At 33.4% G+C, this 26,516-nt stretch overlaps 1 protein-coding gene across 5 annotated transcripts in view; it reads left to right on the forward strand.

Moving 5' to 3' along the window:
- Window positions 1-26,516, forward strand: part of Mthfd2l (methylenetetrahydrofolate dehydrogenase (NADP+ dependent) 2 like) — a 115,630-nt gene that overhangs the window by 20,041 nt on the left and 69,073 nt on the right. For 4 of the 5 annotated variants that reach the window (XM_071614343.1, XM_071614345.1, XM_027939825.2 and 1 more), the window contains 2 exons: window positions 14,041-14,193; window positions 15,380-15,487. In XM_071614343.1, coding sequence (XP_071470444.1) covers window positions 14,041-14,193; window positions 15,380-15,487 — 261 coding nt within the window. The remainder of the gene's footprint in view (window positions 1-14,040; window positions 14,194-15,379; window positions 15,488-26,516) is intronic. The other variant, XM_071614342.1, reaches the window with a different exon arrangement.

Genomic DNA, 26,516 nt, shown 5'->3' on the forward strand with positions numbered 1-26,516 from the left:
CTGCCTAATGGTACTAGGTCTGTCATAGGCTAAGCTCCTGTTTGTGTTTGAAAGCTGTGCAACCTTAGCCAGGATTGGAGGTACCCAGGTTATAACTGTGTGTCTACAGTCATTATAGCTTATCTGTCCTATAGCTGACTTTAAAGCTTAGAAGGACTAAAAAGACCATATGTAGGTGTTTCACTTGTCCAGATTGTGCATAGATTCTACCAGTAGTGATTAGTGAGAATTTTAAGATGAGTGAGAAGTCTGTTATTCATGTTCCTTTTTTTTCTCATAAGTAGGCATTTTAGTTGCTTTTAATTTTATTGAGTTATATCTATTATTCTGATGTTCTATTGAAAGTTAAATCTTTTGTGAAGTATATATTTGCATATCGAATTTTTAAAAAGTGGAACAATGATTCTTTAAAACCAGGAAATAGTGACATCCTTTTCAAGGTAATGACAGGGAAATTATAATATCCACAATCTCGAAGCACAGTGGAATTTTGCTATGAACATTTATCATAGTAGGGGACTTGTTGCACAGTGAATTTTGTTTAAGATGGTTTAAATTGTATGAACTATGTGAAAGCATTTATATCTAAGCCTAGGAAACAATAATCACTATTTAACACTCACAACCTTTAACACTAGGATCTGTTTTTACCTGTGGATTATAGTTAAGAAAACTGAGGGAAATGAATAACCTATTAAGTTCACAGAGACCAGGGTAGCAGTGTGTGGCCAGAAGAACCAGATACAATGTGCTTCTGACCCCAGTCCTGGTGCCACTACAAAGCCTCTAAGGCAGGCATTTGGAGATGCTTGCTTACTCTTCCATATTTGCTTATTTTCTGAGAAGCCTACTTCTCACTTGTTTCTGACACGATTAGGTAGAATGGGAAGGCTTAGTCTATATTGTCTTTTTGTACAATATTTTTCAAGTATTTCCTTCAGTTATCTAGTTTCAAACATTTGAGAATTAAAATCTTTTGATTACTGTAATAGAATTGAACAGAGAGATGAGAAATAAGTATAGGATTAAATGATTAAATCTAAAGGGGACAAGTTAAAGAGCGGGAGTTTACTCTGTGGATTTAACATAAATAAATATTCTAATAATTAGTAGGTATAAAAGTGTGGATATTGAACCTAATTTGTAAGTGTGGAGAGAGGTATATTTGTCTAGAACTTGATCCTTTATTTAGTAGGAAAAAAACTTTTGGTATAATTGTTTTCATAAGATATCATCAAATTTATGTATACAGAATACTTACTATTCTGGTTTTAAAGTTCTTGGTCAGAGCAGTACATTTTAATCATCCAGGACTCTTTCATGTATATAGAGCCATTTATTTTATTTTATTCCTAAATAAATGGCTTTTAAATTTTAACTTGATTTTTGTTCTAGCATTCTCTCTCTCTCTCTCTCTCTCTCTCTCTCTCTCTCTCTCTCTCTCTCTCTCTGGGAGAAACCCAAGTTCTATGTTTTAGTATTCAGAACAATTCCACTTAGGGACAGTTGTAGTCAACAATTTATCCCTGAAATCTATCCAGTATCATGGTAGACTCAATGAGTATTAGTGAAGGAATGTTATGAACTGAAGTTTCTCAGTCACTGCTTTTCTATAATTGACCTAAGTGTCATCTATATTTCTACATGAAACAGAGTAGCTATGTCACTGTTTAAGATTTGATAAGACTCTCATACCCACATATCCTTGAAAATTTGCTGCTATAGTATTCATTATATAGAGAGCATGCTAGAAAAATGCACATTTTATTACTTGAATAAGGATTTGGGCACTGACCCCTTGACTATGTTGGCTACCTTTCAAATATACTAAGGCTCAGTCTTTCTTATCCTCAGGTCTTAGCTTAAATGCCATTGCTTTAGGGAGGCCTTCTCAGGCCATTTATTATCATTATCTATTTGAGAACTGCTTTTTTTTTTTTTTTAACAGAGGCAAATGAAGTTTTCCAAATACTCATATCTGCTTGTAATTCCCATTTTCTCTTGGCAATTACCTTGAGCCCATGCAACTTGTGGCTACTGTGAGGCAAAGTGACTTCTTGAGCCACATTTGGACTGAGATGGTTAAGTGCACTATATTCCTCTCCTACTCCTGATTTTGTTTCAGTGATCTTGGAAGCTGGATGTTACAGGTTATTGTAAATTACAAGAAGTTGGGCAGTGGAATTCTTTTTTTTTTTTTTTTTACTTTATTTATTTATTTATGTGGTGCTGAGGATCCAACCCAAGGTCTTGCATGTGCAAGGCAAGCTCTATCACTGAGCCATAACTTCAGCCCTGGACAGTGGAATTCTTATTGGAATTCAATGAATAAATAAGTAGCCTTTTATAAGTGACTGAGATTTGAGATTTTTTTGTAAACTATGAAACTTAAAAATCCAAGAAATTCAACAAACTTTTTTTTTTCCATTTTTTTTTTATTTGGAAGCTCAACAAAGTAAAAGCCCATGAAATATGAAGAAAATTACATCAAACAACACCATAATCAAATTATTCAAAACCACTGGTAGCTAGAAAAAAAACAAAACAAAACCCCCAAATACTTAAAAGAAACAGGGGTAGGGAAGATATGTAACCTATAGAAAAACACAGAGAATGATGAAAGATTTCTTGTCAGAAACAATGCAAGCAAGAAAATAGTGGAGCATCTTTATCTTCCAAGTATTGAAAGGGAAAAAATAAAAAAGTCCAACAGGGATTCAATACCCAGTGTAAAAAACTTTTTTTTCAAAAGCAAGAAGTAAAACAAACAAAAAACTTTTTTTCCCAGATATACCAGAAAAGGGAGATTCCAGGTAAAGCTAAAAGAATTAATTACTGGTAGTGTTTTCTTTCTAATATAAGAAATATTAAAGGATGTTCTACAGGAAAAAAGGAAATGATACTATACATATATATATAGATATAGGTCTATCCAAAGGAATGAAGAGCTCTGGAAATGGTAACTACATGTGTAAATATATATATCTCCCTACTGTTTAAATCATTTTAGAAGATAATGTTTAACTAAAAATGAAATCGATACAGCATATGATTTGTAACATAAGTAAAAGTAAAGTGTATGACAAAAATAGCGTAAAAGTCAAGAGGGAATGAGTGGTAGAATATTGTTGTTCCATTCTTATACTATATGTGAAGTGATACAGTATCACTTGTTGATATACTATGATGAGTTAAAGATGTACACTGTGAAACCAAAAGCAACCATTAAAATACCACAATAGTTATAGCTGATAAGCCAATAAAAGACAAAAATTATTTTATTATATTATAATAATATATTATTTAATTGTGTCGATATATTAATAATTAGTAATATTAATAATGTTAAATTAATATGTAAATAAAAGACATAAAATACATTATAAATAGGGTTGTCATGAATATTCAATGAACCTAAAGGAAGAAAGATGGAGAAAAGACAGCAAAGAAAACACATAATAATATGATAGTTTTAAACATGTAAAATGTAATGAAAGTAACCCAATAAACATAAGAGGTTGTCAAATTGGATAAAAATCAAGACCTAACTTTATGTTGCTTACAAGAAAAACACTTCAAATGTAAAAACAGAGAGATTAAAAGTAAGAGGATGCTAACATTAATCAAAGGAAAGCTTGAGTACTTATGTTAATACCAAGAAAAGCATATTTCAGAATATTTCCAAGGATCAAGAGGTCATTCCATAGTACTTGAGATTTCAGCTAATCAAAAAGAAATAACAATCTTAATTTAAATGCCTAATAGGAAAGCTTCAATTACGTGAAAACAGACCCAGTGGAATAGTAAGAAAAAGGAAACATCTGAAATTATCACTAGAGGTTTTAAAATATCTCTCTCAATAATTGAGAAAACAAATAGGCAGAAAATCAGTATGTATGTAGATTTGAGTATAGTATCAACCCATTTGATCCTATTAACATTTGTAAAACACTTTCTCCCAAATATCAGAATATACTTTTCTTTTTTCAAGTTCATATGGAATACTTACCAAGACAAACCACATTCTGGGCCATAAACCAAATCTCAGATTTAAAGGACTCATGTCACATGAAGCACATTCTCAGAATACAGTGGAAATAAATTAAAAATCAATAGCAGAAAAATATCTAAAAAACCCTAACAATTGAAAACTAAATAACCTGCTTCTGAATAACCCTTGTGTAGAGGAAAAAGGAAAATTACAAATTATTTTAAACTTTTTATGAATACACATACACAAAACACAACATATCAAAATTTATGAGATGCCATTAAAATGGCTCTTAGGGAAAAATATATAGCACTAAATGCCTATCTTAGAAAAGAATGGTCCCAAATAAATAATCTCTGCTTTTCCTTAAAGATACTACTAAAATTTATTTTGTAGTTAAAACCATTCCACAAAGAAGTCTATATTCGGATAGATTCCCTGTAGAATTCTGTCAAATATTTAGGGAATACAATACAGAGGAAGGAATACTTCCTGACTCATTATAGAGTCCACGATTACCCTTATGCCAAAAACCTGAAAAAGACATTATAAGAAATGAAAACCACAGGTTAGTATTCTTCATAAATATAGATGTAAAATATATTAACAAAAACTTAACAAATGAATCCAACAATATATAAAGGGATCAATTATCATGATAAAATGCATTTTACTCCAGTAATGCAACGTCATTTTCATATTTAGAAATAAAACAATGAATTTCATCATATGAACAAAGTAAAAATGAAAACAATCATATTGTCATCTCAATAGATACAGATAAAGTATTTGATAAAAATCCATCATCAATTATCAATAAAGGCTGACAAATAACTAATAATAGAAGAGAACTTCTTCAAGTGAATTAAAGGCATTTATGAAAATTCTGAAGCTATCATAATTATTGATTTTTGAAAGATAGAATATTTTTCTGCTACAGTCAGGAAGAAGTCAAGGATGTCTGCTTTCACCTCCACTTAACTTTGTACTGAAGAGTCTAACTAATGCAATAAGCCAAAAAAAATTAATAAAAGATGACTTAATGTGTATGAAAAAAATCAATGTCATTTACAAAAAATAAAAACAAATAAAAATAAAAAAAAATTTCCCCAAACCTACTAGTACTAATAAGTGAGTTTAGCAAGACTGGAGAATGTAATATTAGTATACAAAAATCAATGCCACCATACTAGCATCAAGCAATCAGATACTGAATTTTTTTAAAAAAATATGTAAAATAGCATTAAAATATGAAATCGTTAGACATAAACTTGACAAAGCATGGGGAAAACCTGTACATTGAAATTTAAAGGATGTCTAGAGAGAAACTAGAAACAGCCTAAAGTAATGAATCAAGACACCTTGTTTTACACTCAACATTACGATGTCAGATTTCCTCCAATTGTTTGTAGATTCAAGACAAAACCAGTCAAAATATCCTAGTTTTTTGTGGGACATTTTCAAAAGGTGTAAATATACAATTATAATACCAGAAGGAGCCACACCTCACCTGCCACAATAATCACCCAGCACATCAAAACTAGGATGGACTAAGTGGGTTACAGCACTCACAATTCAACCATTTACCTCTAAATATTCCTGAGAAACACAGGAACAAAAGGGGTACACCTTTTATCAAAACCATGATACCATGGAATGGGTGGCTTAACCAACAGAAATTATTTTCTCACAGTTCTGGAGGATGAAAGTCTGAGATCAGTCACAGATTTTATGAGCAAAAGGAAGACAAATTGAAGACAGCTCACCTGCTTGTGCAACGTAAGCGCCACAGGATGGCAGCATTGAGCAAGCATTTTCCTTCCTTCCTTCCTTCCTTCCTTCCTTTCTTCCATCCTTCCTTCCCCACCCACCCACTCTCTCTCTCTTCCTTTCTTTCATAAAAGTTAATGATTTATACCCATCTCTGAGTAAATCACTGAGATAATTTGCATATTAGTGGGATTGGTTGGTCTTTGTAACCACTTAAGTCCCTTGCTGTTCATACCCAGGTGGAAACCATCCTAAAAGCTTTTTCAGTTGCTCAAATCTATAGAATTGTGTGTGTGTGTGTGTGTGTGTGTGTGTGTGTGTGTGTGTGTGTGTGTGTTTTGAGCAGTTGTATTGCAAACTTGTTATATCATCTAACTTGAGATGACTGATTTCTCAAAATATCTTCAAATTCAGGCATTTCTTAAACAGCAGTAGTTACTATTTTTCTTTTTAATATTATGGTTTTTTCTTTACCATGAAACTCTCTTCTGTTTTGAGTATATTTAGCTTGAAATGCTAACAAGGATTTACTAAAATCACAAGTCCCTATTTATATGGTAGCTCTCTGATCCTCTATTTATCAGGTCAACAAATATTTACCTAGAATCCAATCTATATAACTCTATGGGAGGCACTAGGGGAAAGAGATAGTTAGGAAACAATTTGAGACTAACTCATTGTCTTTAAAATATTTGCATGCAAGATCTCCAAAATGTAACATTTTGTTTTTCTTTTCTCTTGTGTGTTTACAAAGAGCTCATTATCTAAGTCTTTTCCTCTATAGAATGTACATAGCTTTGTAAGTAGTACTGTGCATTTGACAGAATTTACTATATTGGACTGGGGATATAGCTCAGTTGGTAGAGTGCTTCCCTTGAATGCACAAGGCTCTGGGTTAAATCCCCAGCACCACACACACACACAAAAAAAAAAAAAAAAAAAGAAGAAGAATTTACTATGTAGAGTTATTAGAGTGCCTAGGAAACAAAGGGCTTGATAAACCAAAGTGTTTTCATTCAACATAGTTTTAGAAGAATAAGGCAATTTTAGGATCTCCATATCCGTACACCTCATCCAAGAGAATCATATAGGGCACAGGTTAGCAACTTTAGCAAAATGTGTAAGTTCCAACTCCAGTAATTTTTTTTTTTTAACAGCCTGTGAAGTAAGCCTGTCTGGAAACTTACTGGGCATTTTCTGTGGCTGTAGGAGAGGGAGGCTGAGGAAGGGTGGAGAGCCAGATGCACCCTTTCTGGCCTAGAGAACACCTCCCACTCCACCTCCACGCTGCACAATATTTTCAACTTGGGAGGTGGAGTAGCCCAGTGAGGTTAGAGTCATTTCCCATTCCTTTTCTGTTTCTCTACCTCTAGATGATGAAACAACTACTAAATTATATTGGGCAAGTGGTAGGCACTAGATAAGTATTTTCTGTCTTGAAATCTTGATATAGAAGCCAGTAGAATATTCATCAGTTTGAGAACACTGAGTTAGCTTGAGAACATTGAATTCTATCTCTCATTTACTTCTAGAAAATAATCCATTAAGATACTGTAGTTAAATAGTTTGATTAGACAAACTATTTTAATTTATAAACATTTATTCCATTAGAATAAATTTCAGAGGGCAAGAATTTTGTCTGTTGGCTCACTTATTATCCTATGCCCTGGGCGCATGGAAGATACTCAGTAAATATTTGTTGAGTGAATAAATGAGTGAATTCTCAAAGACTTTATATACACTCTAAGAGTATGGACTTTAATCTATTAGCATAAAATTTTGCCTGAAATTTTTGATTTTTCAAGTCCTGAAAGATAGAAATAAAAGGAAAAAACAAAAAAACACAAGTCATTCACCTTAAATTTATATTGTAGAATATAACAGTGCAGATGTCTAAAAGGATTATATAGGGCTGTGGTTGTGGCTCAGTGGTAGAACACTTGCCTAGCATGCATGAGGAGGCAACTGGGTTCGATTCTCAGCACCACATAAAAATAAATGAATAAAATAAAGGTCTGTCAACATCTAAAAAATATTTTTTAAAAAAGATTATATAGGGTCAATAAATCAAGATTCTATGACTGGGACCCCCTGCCCCTGTGAGTTTTTTTTAATATTTTTACAACAAGGATGTCAAAGTATATAGAAAGATAACACAACTTTTCTCCTGGTAGTCTCTTCTTCTAATTGTTCCCAGTTATCCACCAGTATTTTCTTAGTTTTTTTATTTTAAAGTAGAGATAATAATAGTCACTTATTCAGTAAATATTTATTGAGCACCCCTGTTTTTCAGGTACTGTTCTTTGTGGTAGGAATGTATCAGACAAAAATTTCTTCCCTTGTGAATATGTAGTAGGACAGATAAAAATAAATATCATAAATGAGCAACTACATTTTTTAGAAGTTATTGTACTGTGGGAAAAAAGATAATATATTGTGGTGAAAGGGATAAGGGTGTTGGGGAATGGTTGTATTTGTATCCCCCTTTCTAACATTTTATTATAAAAAATTTTAAGCATACAGAAAAATTTAAAAAATAGTATAATGAATACCTATATACCCTCAACCTAGATTCTATAGTTGTTAAAATTTTGCTGTTTCCTTTGTCAAATATTTATCCATCTATTAACCCATCAAACATCTTATTTTTAAAGCATTTAAAGGTAAGAACATACTAATATACCACAAAAACTTCAGTATGTACATTATTAACTATATTCAACATTAAGATTTTATGTGAAATTATGTGTATTGAAATGCACACTCGTAAGTTATTTTTGCACATATTTTGAAAAATATAAACTCGTACTTAAATTAAACTCTTATGTAACTATCAAAATGTAGAACATTTTCATTAAATGAGAGAATATTCTCATGCCACTTCCTAGTGATTCCCTCTTCCTACCTTTCATCCTTACCCTAAGGTAACTAGTAATCTTATATTTCCACGTTTACTGTCCATTTGGATATCTTTCTTTCCTGTTTAAATATTTAGCTCATTTTAAGAAATTAAGATACTTATCTTTTAATTATTGAGCTTTTGAAGTTTTTATATATATCTAAATACAAATTCTTTGTCAGATACATATTTTGTAAATATTTCTCACAGTTCTGTTTTCTTAACAGAAAAACCTTAAAATCTTTTGATGAAAATAAAAATTTTAATTTCCTAAAGACTAATTGATTACTTTTTTCATTTATGCTTAAGCATTTTATATTCTAAAAAGTTTTTGCATTTGGAAATAGTGCATTGAAGGCACTTTCACATGTGATATCTTTTAAATGTCATTTACAATTTATGTTAGTCTTATGAAGAATTTTCCTTTCTATCTTTGGAAACTGATAAATAAAATTTCTTCCCTGCTTAAAAAAAAGTTTTTGCTTTAACCCAGCCCATAAAAAGATTCTTCTAAGTTTCACTCAGTAACTGTATAGTTTTTAGATTTTATGCTTAAGTTTATAATCAATTTTCAGTTAATTTTTCTGTATAGTATGAAGCAGGTATTATGATTAGTTCCTCCCACCAACATGGCTTCCCAGGTATTCAAGTACTATTTGTTAATAAGAATTTGATTGCCATGTGTTGTAGTTTGCATCTTTAATGTCTTCCAAAGTCCCATGTATTAAAGGCTTGGTTTCCATTCCATGGTGCTACTGGAAGGTATTTTGTCACTGTGAGGAAAAGCTGACTAACACACCATGGTACTTTTGTAAAATATCAAATGACTTTATGAGTATAATTCCAAAACTGGACTCTCAGTTCAGTTCCATAGATCTAATTGTCTATCCTTATGCCAGTGCCACATTTTCTTGTTAATTATAGCTTTTTAGCATAAAAGTGGTGTAATTTTTCTAACTCTGGTAATTTTCAAGATTGTTTTGAATATTCTAAATTCTTTATATCTTCATATATATTTTAGAATCTAATAACAAACCTCATAGGATTATGATCAATATTGCAGTGAAAGCATAGATTCATTTGGGACTCTTGATACAACTTTATTGAGTCTTCTCTTCATAAACATGATATACCCTGAATTTATTAAGGTAAAACTGTTTACAGTATTTTGTAATTCTTATTATGGAAATCATCCTTAAATTTGAAAAATTTATTCCTAGGGAATTAATAAATTGTAAGCGTTAATAAATTTGTAAGCATTATGATTAGTATTGTAAATAGTATTTGTGAATAGTACTGTGAATAGCATTTTTTAAAATTTCATTTTCTAATAGTTTCTGCTTATGGGCAGAAATATAATTGGTTGTACAATGTGATCTTGTTAAAGTGACTTTAATAGTTCTAGTCATTATTTTATAAAATTTGTGGGATACTCAACATAAACATCTATGCTATCTGTGATGAGAGTTTTACTTATTTCTTTCTGAACTCTATGTCTTTTTCTTTAATCTTGTTAGCACTAGGTAAGATCTGCAATAAAACATTAAATAAAAATGTTGGGATTGGATACTCTTCTGATTTTAAGTGAAAAGTTTCAGTATTTTACTACTAAGTATGATGTTAAGTTGCTGGGTTTTTTTGAACATGTCTATAACAGATTGAAGACTTTAAAATTTGTTTCTATTTTAGTGTTTCAAGCTAAAACTTTCATTCATTTGGTGTTGTTCACCTTAAAGGGGCTTCTAGAAGTTTGCTTTCTGTGTGTGTCTGTGGAGATTTTATATACAATGTTTGGGTCTCCTGGGTGTGGCTTCTCCTTTTCCACTGCGGTAGTAACCCCAAACTTCATCCTTTGATTCCTTAATCAAGTAAGGCTGTGAATTTCTACCCAAATTCCAGCTGTCCTGTAGCTATAAAAACCTCCAAAATAGGAAGTTTCTTCGGTGATATTCCTTTCTTGCAGATATCCACTTCCACCAAATCTGTCTGCTTTTAATGACTCTCCATTTTTTTTTGACAGTTGGTTTTATTTAATGATTTTTCCAAAGATTGCAGTTGTTTTCTATGAGATGTTTGATTTAATATAAGCTACTTAACTATTATTAGAAGTAGATCATATATTTTAAAATGGTGTGATCTGAATAGTGGGTGTATTAGTGAAAATGTGTCATGTAGTCGTGTAAGGAAACATTTGAATGAAGGTAATAGTTTAGCTAAGGTGACAAGACAGTTTTTGATTGTTTTTGTTTGTTTGTTTTTAGAAAAAAAAAAAAACCTTCCACGACAGAAGGCTGTAGCCAAGGTGGGAAAATGCCTAACTTTTTTGAGGAAGAACAAGGAGACTAGTGTGATGCTAATTGAGAAAAGAGTAGTTAGTGATGAGATCAGATAGATGATTGGGGTTTGGAGTAGTAGAGATCATGAGTGTCCTGTTTACCACTGTAAGGTTATAAAATTGCTTCTGAGAACCAAAAATGTTTTTATAAATACTGTGACAAAACTGGTATTAGTGAATCTTCTAATCATATGTCCTAAGGGTGACTTCAGGTAAGTCATTCAAAATTATGAAACATATTTATTTCTCTTACTGAAATATCAAAAGGTAAGATTATTAATTGAAAAATATTTGATATTTTTTGCATGTGCTTAGACATATAACATTTAATCCAGTAATAGTGTTGTGTTTGAAGTCTTAGATGAAACAGTACATTTCTTGGGATATGTTAGGGTTATCAAATGTCTTACTAGGAGTTGGGGTGGGAGAGGCCTCTCTTACTTTACTCTTTGAATGGTATTTAACATTATTAGCATTTTTATGACTTCTGTATAATACAGAAGGAAAAGCTGGTTTTATAGCAAAAGGATATAAATTTGAATTCCAGATCCCTTTCTTAGAAATTATCTAAGATTGGCTGAATTTCAAAGTCTTTGAGCCTAGGCTTCAAAATAATTAACATTTTCTACCTTAGTCCCCAGTAACTAGGAAAGTCATTATAAATCACTATTTAAATGTAAGGTACACTAACTCAAATTATTACTATATATTTCACATTACATTAGAAAAATAAATCTTTCTTGGCACAGGATGTATGTGAAATTTAATCTACTGCTGACATAACACAGAATTTCATAAAAATGACAAATGAATTGGATTTCTTAATTTTTCTGATCTTAATCTTTTTTCCTCTATTCATATGAAATCCTTCCTTTTAGACTAAATAACCTTAGCTAATTGAATCCTGTGTCATACCATTTGAATGTCCACACATCTGTCTTTTAAAACTACTAACACTTAAGTAGCTCAAGACAAAATTGTTATGGAATAATGATCTAAGGTATGATGTGAGTAGAAGTTAAATAAGTATATAAGAGGACTTTGCTCTCATAAAGATAGTTTGTTAAATTTGAGTCATAAACATTAATTTTTAATGTAATACATTCAGAACCTACTTTTGTGGGTTGTATAAAGTAAAAATTCCTTTTGTTCACGTGGGAATTTCCCTAATTCTGTTTATTAAATAACACATTCTTTATCAGTGGCCCAAAGATTTTTAAAAATGAAGTATAAGAGGTACACAAAGGGTAGGGTATAACTCGGGTAGAACATGTGCTTAGCATACCCAAGACCCTGAGCTGTCCAGGACTAAAAAAAACAAAAAACAAAAACAACCCAACAATAACAACAAAAATGCAAAACAACAAACAAATAAACAAAACCAAGAAAGGAAGGGAAGGAGGCAGGAGTGAGGAAGAAATGAAGGAAGGACACAGAGGGCAGGTCTTTTCAGTGTTCTTTAAGTGAATGGGCAGCACAGAGCTGTAGATGCTAAAAGTCAATGTAGCTCAGGCTTATTGGTAAAATAGCTCTTAAAATCTAAAGACGAGCCCTTTTTGAGTTCTTTTAATAAATGGATCAGCTCATACATATATCATACATATATTAGTAGAGTTTTCACTAATGAACTAACTTGGGCCCTTATTAGAAAATGAGAACTTCAAATATAATTGTTTTTCTTTTAATTTATAAAGCCTTTGAATTATTGCAAAAATATCCATATCATGAAACTTCTGCATGACTAAAAAAAGACTCATCACCATCTTCATAATCATCATCATCTTCCAGATTTTAGAAAAATGGAACCATTATTTTTGTCCTCAAATAGTAAATTAAACATGTAATTATTTAAAGTTTTGCTAGAATCTATAATGATATTCTAGCTTTAGAGAAAATAGATGAGGTTTACCCTGCTCATTATAGAATGAGTGAAGTTATGAAAAATGAAAAACTATTGATGAGAGAGACATTCCAAAGTGTTTCTATTTGAAAGTGATTAAAGTGACTACTTTTATGTTTAATGGAGTTTCGTAGCTTGATGATGGTAAATTGGATATATGTAAAGTAAGGTGGCAGTTGTCATCTTTAGAATACAAAGATGACAGAAACAAAACATAATTCTTTAAAAACAGTTGGGACTTTGTGCTTTTAGGATTTTTAAAAATATATATATAGGTGGGAAAAAAGAAGAAGAAACATGTATAGATAGAGCTTTTTCCTAGTATATATGATGTCCTGGATTTGATTCCCCAGAAAGCACATGTGCGTGCACAGTCACACACACACACACACACACACACACACACACACACATACACACACACACATACACACACAGTATAAATGGCATTCATTTTGTAATGGACAAAGAAGTATTTACATACCAAATATGTTAGGCACATGAGTTAATAATTGAGATAAAGGTAAACTAAATGATTCTTCATAAAATAGTAAGAACCTATTTTATGTCAATACTTTTTTAAATGAGATGATTGGTATGCCATATATCACTTGATTAATTCATTATTCAGGTTGTGTTCTTTTCCTTATGCATAGCAAACCATAGTGATATTTTAGATTTGAATGTGTTAATGCTTTATGGAAAGTGTGTGTTGGATATTTGCTTTTTCCTTATGTAACTTAAGAGGAAACTTGAATTAACCATGTGATGGCTATTTTTAACACAATAATAAAGCCCCTTTAATCTGCAGTGCTCAAAGTATTGAATAGAAACCTATTAACAGAAATGTTTTGTATTAGAGTAAAGTGGGTTTAAATACTCTTAATATGCAAACTTTTTGAGGCAAAGACTCATCAATCCAGCCACTTCTGACCCTATAATAGCATATACTCTAAGAGTCATTAATAACAGCTATTAGTCAAGACCCCCTTGGCTTGCTTTTTGGTGGCAAGGAAAGAGTAAGGGTGTTATATCTTTCCTGGAACTGAACCATAGTGATGTGACTGTTGGTCCCTATATTTCACATTCCATATTTCCACATAAACAGCAATTTTAAAATGAGACCAATTTTATTTATTTTTCAGATCATGTGGATGAGCGAACAATATGCAATGGAATTTCCCCAGAAAAAGATGTGGATGGATTTCATATTATCAATATTGGAAGACTGTGCCTTGATCAGCATTCTCTCATACCTGCCACTGCTGGTGCTGTTTGGGAAATAATTAAAAGAACAGGTTGGTAACTTGGGGTCTGATGGACAGAGGTATTAGGACCTGAAATGAGCATTTGCAAATTGCCTTGATAGAATTACCTTAACCTTGCAAAGTGACAGAAATAATAAGCCACAAAACTTCAATCTGTAGAAAGGTATAAAATTATAGAAGTCAAAGACCAAATCCAAAATAAAATGGAATGAAGGCCATGTGCCAGGTTATGGGCACTGCAGTTGTAACATGTAGGGAGTAAATTTTCCAAATTGTAGTTTGTTTCCCTACTTTTAAACTATAAATTTCATGCATTTGGATGAAAACTTTTTCAAAATGAGTTATATTTTCCATTAATAAACTAACATGTTGTTCTTATAGAAGCCATGTCTATTGACCTAAGATTTCACTGTAAACATTTGTTCTTCTACTATGCCAGATACAGTCTTGCTCTCACAGACTGCCTGGGAGTGTAGAGATATTTACCTCTATGTTAATTGACCTCAAATTGCTTTGTGTGTTGATGATTTTCCTGCTGCCACCACTATCACCTCCCTATCTGGCAACATCTTCTCTATTCTAATCTGCTATTTTCTGAGACAAAATCTCCAAGAGAAAGCAGATCCTGGAATCATACTCTGAAATAATTATACTTAGAAAACCCTAAGTTTCAACTTCTTTATTTTACTTATGAAGAAACTGAGCTCCAAAGAGGTAGAGTATATGAATTTTCAGGCTTTATCTTTTTCATCTTTCTAAGATGGAAAGTTTGGTGCTTCTTTTGTATGGAATGAAGTACATTAGCACTGTGCAAAATCCTTTTTTTTCACTTACTTTATTCCAGCTTTGCTCAAAATTTGATTGCCAGTGAAGCTTGATATTGTTGTACTTGGCTTATTTTGTAATTAGTAGTTAATATATTTTAAGGCTTTGCACTTCTAACTCTTCGAGTGAATCTCAATGTTTAAAATTAATTTGATGGCAACTTGAGGATGTTTGTGGTTTTTAAATGAGGACATAATCAAAGGGAAAGTGACAAATCCAAGAAGCATAAAAATAAATATTTATAAATAATTGAATGTGGGCATGTTAGAAACAAGCTGCGTAAACCCAAATTTAATTAGAACTTTTTAAAGAATGTTTCAGTTGAGTGTTCTGATGCTTAATTTGTTTCTTGTTGTTGATTCTTCATTTAAACCAAACTCTGTATTTTAAGGAATTGAAACATTTGGGAAAAATGTGGTTGTGGCTGGAAGATCCAAGAATGTAGGCATGCCTGTTGCCATGCTTTTGCACACTGATGGAGAGCATGAACGGCCAGGAGGTAGGTAGGACCTTGCAGATTCCATATATTCTTAGATTTTCTTTCATCTTCCATCATCAAGTAAAAATTTAACAATTTGACTTCACATACTTGTGGACATATGCAATTAAAGGTTTCCTTTATTCCTTATCTAATGGTATGAAAGTCTTGAAAGTGATTAAAGAATTGCTGAAAATATGTGGCCCTGTTTTTCTTTTTTTTTCTCTCTTTTCTTTTGGCTGTATACTTTCTTTAAGTCATTATAGTCATCAAGAAAGGCTGAAAAGTCACAAGATACTTAAAAATCACATGCCTCAGAAAATTATCAGAACCTTGGAAAGTTGGATGTAGATTTCCTAAAATGGCAAGGTCTTAGTACTTTACAAATAAGCTAGTTACCTCACATTATAGACAAGGAAGCTGAAGCTTGGGGTTAACTGATTATCTAGAACAGACAAATAGCCATTAAATTGTGAGTAGTGACACCCCAAGTCTCTAAGAAAGCCCAGGCAAAATGTGATGGTGTTTGAGAGCATGGGGCTACATTCTTTAGGTGCCTGTCATCATACCATCATCCCAGGACCTTGTTTATTTAAATATCCTGATAGCTGTGATAGCTGGATGCTGAGCAGCTCCGCAGGAATGAGGATGGGGACAGGGTGAGAAAGAAGTTTAGCAAAAGGGTAATAGGGCATTGTTCATGGTTGCCTGAGTCAGTGTTGTGGACAGAAAACAAAAGGTTACTCATCCCATTGCTTTCTGTTAAATTCTGCATCTTGTTCTAACTTGGATAAAAAACTAATTTCATGTTCTTAATAGAAGTAGTTATTGGTCTGTATTTGTCAAGAAATTTTCAATACTTCCTTTACTGCTTATTTTCTTAATCTTTTTTCCTAGTCTTTGATGTAGTAAGTACTTCATTGGTATAATTCCAAAAATACCAGGGGATTTTCTTGGTTTTCTAATATTAAATCAGAGTGATAGAGATAACATGCTTATGTACAACATACATATTACTATACATAGGTATATACATTTCTTAACATTATAAACCTTGGTGAATTTTAGTTTCTTGATATTAAAATTTTGTGATACTTATTTTAGCATCTTGGCTGACATAATATATATGAAATATTTTTTAAAATATGAAACCAATGAAAAAATAAACCCAATGTTAATGTATTTAAATTGATGAATGATGAAGATTTGAATATTATTTTCCCTTTCTGGGCTAAGGATTTAAATAGTGTCAGAAGTCACTATGTGTGTATAGACATTGTAAATTGGGGTTGGGAGCTTTTACAAGACTTAGTTTTGAAGAGCTCTCTGAAAGACCACATGTGATAGTACAACAGTTTTCATGATGCCCATGTCCAAGGCTACTTTCCTAGCCTCACTGTTCACTTTTATCTTATTTTATTATGGCTTCCCTATCTCTTAGGTATAATAATTATACTGATTCAGTTTGCCTTCACGTAGTCATTTCTGAGTTAAGCAAGGTAAGATAATGAGGAATATTTAACTAGGTATACTACAATTTTGACTAAAAGCCAGTTAGTATGTTTTTCATTATTTTCAACATTTTGTTGTCTTTTCTAATCAATAACATAATAACCAACATTGTGTAGTTTCATGTTTTTCTCAGTACTTTTTTGTGAACTATCTCATTTTTTTCAATAACTAGTATATATTAACATTATTTACATCTTTGTAGCTAAAGGAAATGAGCTTTAGAAACTTTGTAGGACATGCCCAAGGCCCCAGGAGCAAATGGGGTTCAGAGTTGGGAGCTGGTGCTGATGTTATGGTTGGAAGGGAAGAACTGGAGTCAGACTCTTTTGTTGCCACGCTTGTGACCCTGGGCAAGTTATTTAATTGGTGTAGACCTCCTCTTTTTCATCTGTAAAATGCAAATAATGTTATCATCCATTTCACTTGGTTATTGTGAAAATTAAATGAGAAAAAAATTAAAGGAGATATAAATGTTAAGTGCTAATAATAGTGCCTCACACACAGTAAGTTAAGTTGCTACAAGTAGCTGTGGCTGTAGCTATTGTTTCGATCTTATGCTTAATAACCTGTTATGATTCCAGCCATAAAGTGTAACATAACATGATCTGAGGTTAATGATATGTTTTTACCTTTATTTGAAATTTTATTTTCTTTTTCTGCTAAGTTTTTTATTTGCTGTTTTTAGATCATATCTAGTTTTTTGTGATAATTTGAATAAAAAGACTTTATAAAAGCTTACAAAGTATTTGATTAGAAATGTAACATTCTAATATGCCAAATAAGACTTTTTACAGTGTGTACTTTTTTATATAAACATCAGTGTATTACATGCTTATTTCTTGTTGAGTTTCAATTTGGAATTAGTTATTTGCCTACAAAATACCTGAGAAAATCAATTTACTCCTCTTTAATGCAATTTTAGACTAGTAATCCTACTGCATATAATTTTATTATATATGGATTATTTATAGGTACATACATGTATAGTAAAAATAGCTATGTAAGTATGAGAAAGATAAGCATGAATTAATGGTAGTAATGAGCTCTGAAGAGTGAATTGTAGGATATAAACATATTACTTTAAAAAATACCTTATACATTGTATAATGAAATATTCTCATTTGAAACATATTAAAAATTGAATAAATGTGGATTTAGTTTTATTGCTGGTTATAAACAGACAGTTAAACTTACCTTTATTATCATGGTACCTAAGTGCCGTTATTGAAAGCAAAAATAAATGAAACAGGGAACAGACCTCAATGGATCAGCAAGCTTTCTTTATTAAGCAACAAAATGGCACATTTTCAGGGGAGAACATGGCAACTGGTTACAAGAAGGGTCTGATTTTTATAGGGTTTAAGTGAGACTTAATCACCATATCAGCATGGGTAGTGAGACTTAACCATATAGATTTAATTATAGCAGAATATGTCAGGTGAGCAGTCAGGGAAATAGTTGTAGAAGGAGAAATTGTGAAAGTTCAGAGCCCATTGTTTCCTGAATTCCTCGGGACCCATTGTCCTCCTTTCTTCTTGGGAGTTGTTGTTCCCCCTTTTCCCTGGGGGTTGTTTTCCTTATCCTTCAGTTATAATTATAGCATCTAAAATATAACAAATATTACAAAAAATGTTTCCAAAACAGATATTTAATCTCATGAATATTTAATAGGACTGTGGTGACATATATTATTAATATGATGAATTGTTAAGAGCTGCTTACTGAAGATTTTGAGTCTGTGGGAAAGTTAATATTTCAATGTCCATGTCTGGTAGAGCAGTAATTATGTGCAGTGACTCCATGTGCATTGTTAACTAATGGAGATAATGAAGGAGGATTAACTCTGCAAATTCATATCTATAGAACTTGTTCTACTGACACGCACAAAGTTAAGCATTCAGCTCATGCTGTGTATTTCTTTGCCAGAAGAGATTCAAAACCCTAATCATTCATTTTTGTCTGAAAGCCAAAGATAATTGCTGTAAAAGAAAAATGGCCAAATCATAATTTAGCTGATTCATAAGTGTCTACCATTGGCTAGCTTTTTTTTTTAAAAAAAAAAGTTTGGATATTAAATACATGGACCTCAGATGTTTTGTGAAGAAAAACTTCTTTTAATTCTCCTGGGGCGTGAAACATTTAAAATGAAGACGTGCTAAAATCTTGAAGTAAAAGAGTAGGGCAGACTAATACTCAACCCTCAGAGGAAGCAAGGACAGAGATTCCCTCCTGCTGAGGACAGGCTATTTACAGAAAGCTCTGTAGGGGACTGGGCATTTGAGCCATTATGTAGCTTAAAGACAGGAGGTGAGAGATGGTTCTTCTTCTCCTAGAACTGTGGTCTTGATGGTAGTGATGGGGCATGAAGGGACATGATATAAAAGTAGGGTAAATTTAAACTATGGATATTCAGTGGTACAAAACAAAATATTTTTGTGGATGCCCATGGTAAAGGGAACTGATATAAAGTGATCAACAGTGGAAAGTCTCTTCTTAGCTCTACTAATTATTAGGCTGTTTGAATAGCTTCGTGACCATTAGTAGATCACTGTGTATTCTTTTTTTTTTTTTTTTTTTTTAAGAGAGAGAATCTTTTTTGTAGATGGACACAACACAATGCCTTTATTTTTATGTGGTGCTGAGAATCGAACCTGGGTCCCGCCCGTACTAGGGGATTGCTCTACCACTGAGCCACAATCCCAGCCCAATCACTGTGTATTCTTGAGGCTTCTTTGTAGTGACCTACCCAGTTCACCTTGGAACTGGTGGAAACTGAATACCATTGCTTTAGCCCATTGTCTGTTTTTAGCTTTACCATGAGAAAGGAAGAGAGAAACTTTGCAATGTCTTTAAAACAGTTTTTCTTCTTTCAAGATAACACAGTGCCCTAATGACCAAGGAATTATTGTCACCCAAGGAATTAAGATTTTATTTTGAATTCTTTTAGAGTAAGTTACTCTCTCTGTATTGTTAATCTTATGCATGCTATCTCCTGTGAATAAGTCCCTCTAAATGGTCACAATATGGGTTACATCGTCCTCCTTTAACTAAAAGGTTGTGGCATCAGTGCAGGAACACTTTTTAAAGAGTATTTGCAAGACCAGCAAAGAAAGCACAACTTCTTATTTGTTTGCAGTCCTATAAGCCTGGTAATATGTGTTTTTTCCCCAGTACTGGAGATTGAATCTAGGACCACATACATGCTAGGCAAGCATTCTACCACTGAGTTACAGCCCCAGCCCCTTTTTATTTGATCTTGAGACAAGGTCTTGATAAATTGCAGAGGCTGGCCTTGAACTTGTGATTCTTTTGAGTAGCTGGAATTACAGTGTATACCACCATACCTGCTGGTGAGATTTTTTTATTTCACTCAGCTGATATTCATTCAGTACTTAATCTCTGTGAATCACTGTGGGATACAGCAGTGTAAAAAACTTTGTCCTCTATTTTCAGAAGCTGCCTCTTCAGGACTCATGCTTGGTAGGCATGTTTTCTCCATGTGCTGGCTCTGCATTGACATCCACTTTTACAGTTGTGCCTACCTTCTGTTGTGATTTCTGTATAGCAGGCCTTTTTCTTCAAGAGTTCCACAATCTAAATGGAAAACCACATGAGTTTTTGCCCCCTGAATGCCTTTCCTTTGTGAAATTTGGCTTCAGTTTTGAAAATGAATATTTTTGCCAGCCTAGGAGCATTATCCCCCACTGACAGAGATAGTAGTAACTCAGTGGTGGATGCTTGGGGCACTGCAGTGTGATGCAAGTGGTATGTGTGATTAAGCTCTGCCCAGTGGCAGGCTGGGTCAACACTGTTAGGTTTCAAGAGAGGAGACAAGTAGGAACGCCTAGGAATGCAGGAGTCACGCAAAGTGTTCACACCACCAGAACTGAGGCTCTTCTTCTTACTGTAGCAGAGTGAAGTGGGATGTTTGCTGCCTCTTATGGAAGGAAGCATTTGCAAACTGGGGCAGGGATGATGGCAGGCATTTAAGTCTCTGCTACTCCTATCCCAAGGTGAAAATTACTCTTAACAAGCTATTGGGAATATTTTATTTTGTGATGCTTCCATGTTGATTAGACTTTACTAAATTACAACTTTGAGTCTGAGTAGTTGAATTAGTGGAAAAGTAATAATGATTGTTCTAGACTCATTATCTAAATTGAATAATAGGAGCACATTTTTATTTTCAATGTTTCATAAATTTAGTTAGTTAGTATCTGGTAAACACTATACTTGAAAAATAGGTATTCTCATCAGAAAACTGGAACTATTATACTACTAAAATTTAAATCTTATTTAAAATATAAAGCAAAGTCCAAAACTTTCTCTTTCCCTTTCATTTTCTCTATTACTTAAGAGTACTAGATATTTATTGTATTAGCAGAAGGAAGCATCCCTTTTCTAATGTCCATGAGCCTCATTGTTTAAAGGACCACTAATAAGGGTATATATTCCACTTCTATCTACCTTTCTCCTGTCGCTCTCTCCCCATCTTATATTGAAGTTTCATAAAAGTACAAACACACCATCTCTTTCATACCTACTTGTGGTTACAGATCCTGTTCCCTTTGCATGGAATCCCATTTCCCATCACACACTTCCTTTCTTCCCACCTCTCACCATTTCTTCAGATGCAGCTCAAATCTAACTTTTGTGCTTTGGGTATGATGCCATCACAACACTTAACATATAGCATATTGATTATCTTACCTGTTCACTTCTCATATACACATAGTAAATGTAAACTTCTTGACAAATGTTTTTACAGTCTTTTTGTATTGCTGAAATTTACTGAGGGGCTTCATGTGTAATAATGGATTGAGTCAGTCAGTCAATAAAATTCTGTTCTGCTTTCTATGTGCCAAATACCATGCCAGCATTGAAGAAAATATGACTACAGGTTAGGGTTTAAAATATGACACTTTTGGGGCTGGGGATGTGGTAGCATGCTCGCCTGGCATGCCTGTGGCCCGGGTTGTGTCCACCGAAAACTAAAAAATAAATATTAAAAAATTTTCTCTCTCTCTCTTTAAAAAGAAAAATAAAAAAAAATAAAATATGACACTTTGTTTATTAAAAAAAAAATCTCAGTATGCAGACAGATGCTGGGAGCCATTAGCCAAGCAGGTATGACAATTTCCTTGCCAGCGTACCCCATGTTGCTTAGAGGAAGGACTCGTGGAAATGGACTTGCCTTGGACATTTGCAGTGACATTGCATGTATGTTTGAGAAAGGTGACCTTGCTCAAGGACCAGGGCGGATCCTGGTTTAGGGTTCTCCTTGGGTTTAGGGCGGTTCCAGGTTTAAGGTTATTCCTGCTGGGAATAGGGCGTATCCTGCTGCCTGAGTTCCCCTTGAGTTCTCACGGGATTCAGACAGTATTTTTTGGGAGACAGAAGCCCAGTGGGGGTGGATTTGGGCAGAGAACGTGGATTTCCCCAGAACGTGTTTGTAGAGTGCCGGGTGTGAGCTCGGGAATAAAGAGTTGCTGTTTGAATCTACAAGCTGTGTGGTGGCTCGTGATTTTGTGCCCAGCCAGACTGCGGCAGACAGAAAGGGAAGGAGGGCAGTTGCTAGGTGCCCCCCTAACCCTAACCCTAACCCTAACCCCACTCACAAAATTTTCATATTTAGAATTAATAGACCTTTGTATAAAAGTTTTACTTAAAACACCCCTTCATCCAGAAATCATCTTGTATTAAACAGGGAGGAAGTTGCCTCATGACCATCAGGAAGAACAAAGGATATCTCAGCACACATGGCAGAGGATGAGAAACTGGCACTGATGACATTCTTTAAAGAGATCTCAGTGTTTTTCCAGTAAAACACTGAGGATCTGTTATTTTTTTTAGACTTCCCCCACCCCAAGCTGTGGACTTGCAATGCTGACTTCTTATACAGGGGATGATTTCTTTGTTGCTAAGTTTGGAGAAAACAGTTGTGAATAAATCAGATATGGCTCTGTCCTCTTGAGATTAAAATCAAGTAGGAAAGACAGTCATTAAACAATGAGGTATAAATGATTCACTAACTGTAATTGTGCAGACTACTTCAAAAGAGAAGTAGAGCTTTACATAAAAAGCTTAGTTGTTGGATGGAATGAATGAATTCTAATCACAATTACATATGAATATTATACTCTATTTTGAGATCTACCTATGTTATTATTGTAAAGGAATGCTTTTATTATAGGTTACCTGAGTCTGTACTTAAAACTAAAAATTTCAGCCTCATGCACACATGGCAATATACAAAACAAATGCAAATGAGAACTAGTGAAGAAAAATGGGAAGGAAGGACTGGAGCTATATAGAGCCAAAGATAATAAGACTTATACTAAAAATAAACACATCATTAAAACCCCGTGGATATATTGCCACTATCAGGCACAGATTTTTATATATTGGAGCTGAATATATGTTTGGTAAATGTATTTAATTGAGTCTAAATTATATATGCCATGGTTGGGTCACTAATTTTATCCTGAGAGCTCATTAGCAGGAAAAAAATGACTAGTTACCTAAGTTAATATCTTTTGGATTAAAAATAAAACATATGCTAAGGAAAAAGAAAACATTTTTCTGATATTAAAACAAAAGTAATTTCTCCCATGTTTTTTATTAATTTTTAAATTTATTTTAATTAGTTATACATGACAGTAGAATGCATTTATGCACTGTGATATATCATACATAGATTGAATATAATTTCTCATTTTTATGAGTGTACATGTTATATATATATAAAGTAATAATGACTATTTCATTCTATTATCTTTCCTATCCCCACATCCCCTCCTCTCCCCTACCTTCACTTCCTTCTACCTAATCTAAGGTAATACTATTCTTCTCTAATGCCCCCCTGTCCCCGCCTCATTGTAAATTAGCATCTGCATATTAGAGAAAACATTCAGCCTTTTTTAGGGGGGGATTTTTGCTTATTTTGCTTAGCATGATATTCTCCAGCTCCATCCATTTACTGGCAAATGCCATAATTTCACTCTTTAAAGCTGAGTAATATTCCATTGAGTATATATACCACATTTTTAAAAATCCATTCATCTATTGAAGGACACCTAGGTTGGTTCCATAGTTGTGCTATTGTGAATTGAGCTGCTATAAAAATTGATGTGGCTGCATTACTATAGTATGCTGATTTTAAGACCTTTGGATATAAACTGAGGAGTGGGATAGCTAGGTCAAATGGTGTTTCCATTCCAAGTTTTCTGAGGAATCTCCATACTGCTTTTCATAGTGGTTGCACCAATTTGCAGTCCCTCCAGCAATGTATGAATGTACCTTTTCCCCCACATCTTTGCCAACATTTATTGTTGCCTGTATTCTTGATGATTGCCATTCTGACAGGAGTGAGATGAAATCTTAGTTTTGATTTGCATTTCTCTAATTGCTAGAGATGTTGAACACTTTTTCATATATTTGTTCACCAGTTGTATTTCTTCTTCTGTGAAGTGTCTTTTTTCAATTCCTTAGCCCATTTATTGATTGGGTTATTTGTTTTGTTGGTGTTAATTTTTTTGAGTTCTTTATATATCCTAGAGATTAATGCTTTATAGGAGGTGCATGTGGTAAAGATTTTCTCCCAATCTGCAGGCTGTCTCCTCACATTATTGATTGTTTCCTTTGCTGAAAAGAAGCTTTTTAATTTGAATCCAATGTGTTCTTATAAACAGAAAATTATACAATGGATTGAGAAATATTCAAAACATGCTTTTTAATTTAACAAAATGGCCACTTTTATAGGGCTTTTTAAAATCATTGAAGCACAAATTAAGCTACTACTCACAAGTATTATTCTTGTTTCATTAGACATTTTTTCCTCATTATTTTTTTCCTGAGTCATTCCCCTTTTCTTAACTTCTCAAGCCCTACCTACCTCTGGAATCATCAGGGGGCCTTAAAAATATAGCTTCCTACACCCAAATACAATGAAATTAAATCAAAATATTTAAGAGTTGGACCTGAACATCATTATTTTTTTAGAAAGTGCTGTAGAAGAATCTAACATGGTCAGAATTGAAATTGATTGCTCAAAATGTTGGAATGAGACCAGGAATTAATTTCTTCCTTTTTAGCTATTCCCTAGGTGATCCTTTGCAGTCCCTTAGCTCTAAATACTATCTGTATTCTTCCTAATCATATAACTCTCTACCCAGCAACCCTACTAGCATGGCTAATAAGCATTTCAAGCTGACCATATACAAACTTTCATTCTGAATTTTACTCCTCATAGTCTTCCCCATATAATATAGTTTGTATCTTAAGTGTATGTAGTAAAGATTTGCTTCCCAGGAGGCACTATTTGATGTGGTGGAGCCTATAGGAGGTGGGATATAGTGGAATATCTTTAGGTCATTGGGGCCATGCCCACGAAGGGGATAGCAGGACCCCAGTCTCTTTCTCTTTCTAGTGGTTTTGTTCCACTACTCACTCCTGCCATGATATACGTCACAGGCCCAAATCAGTGGGACCAACTGTCATGGACAGAAATCTCTAAAACTGTTAGCCATAATAACCTTTTTCTCTTTTTAAGTTGATTATATCAGATATTTGTGATAGTAATGGAAAGCTGACTAACATACTATCTTAGTAACTGGCACTATCAATTCACCCTGTTGCTCAGTTCATTCTTCTCTCTTTCTCTGATGCTCTGTCTGATCTACTAGTAAACTGTGTATAATATACCTGTGATATCCCCACCTCTCCAATTAATATCCTAGTCCAGACAACTGCAATCTCTCACTTGGAACATTATAATATTTATGAAATAGTTTCCCTGCATCCACCCTTGTCCCATCTTCCACACAGTCAGTTTTCTACATGGTAGGCCTCAAGCATCCATGGCTTCCCATAACACTGATAACAAAATAACATAAATATAATCCAAGCTCACTGAGTTGCTCTTTACCATGATGTCTTTCTCAGATATAATAGATAATGATGTTTTGTGCCAACATTATGACTGATATTTCTAACATGGAACTTAGTGCATTGTATTATAATTCCTATTTCCATATTTTCCTCCATGATAGTAGAGAATTATGTATCCTCATTGGTTAGCATGATTCTGGGATTCTTTTTTTCTTTCTTTTTTTTTAGTACCGAGGATTGAACTCAGGGGCACTCAAACACTGAGCCACATCCCAGCCCTATTTTATATTTTATTTAGAGACAGGTCTCACTGAGTTGCTTGGGAACTCACTAAGTTGCTGAGGCTGGATTTGAACTGAGATCCTCCTGCTTTAGGTTTCCAAGCTGCTGGGATTACAGGCATGAACTACTGTGCCAGGGGATTCTGGGATTATTTCTTGATTATTGAATTAAAGAAGGTGGAAAAGGGCCTGGAAATGTCTTTAAAACCCGCTAATTTGTTGACTTTAACAAAAAAAGAATGATACTTAAAAATGAAGAAGATCATGTTATTTGTTCTAGCTTTCTTTCTTAATATAAACATTTTCCTCTAATTTGCATTCTACATTAAGCATCAACCAGTCTTTGCTAGGATGTGATTTTGCATAAA

Source organism: Marmota flaviventris, chromosome 7 (genome assembly GCF_047511675.1).
Source record: "Marmota flaviventris isolate mMarFla1 chromosome 7, mMarFla1.hap1, whole genome shotgun sequence".
In the NCBI taxonomy this organism is placed as follows: Eukaryota; Metazoa; Chordata; class Mammalia; order Rodentia; family Sciuridae; genus Marmota; species Marmota flaviventris.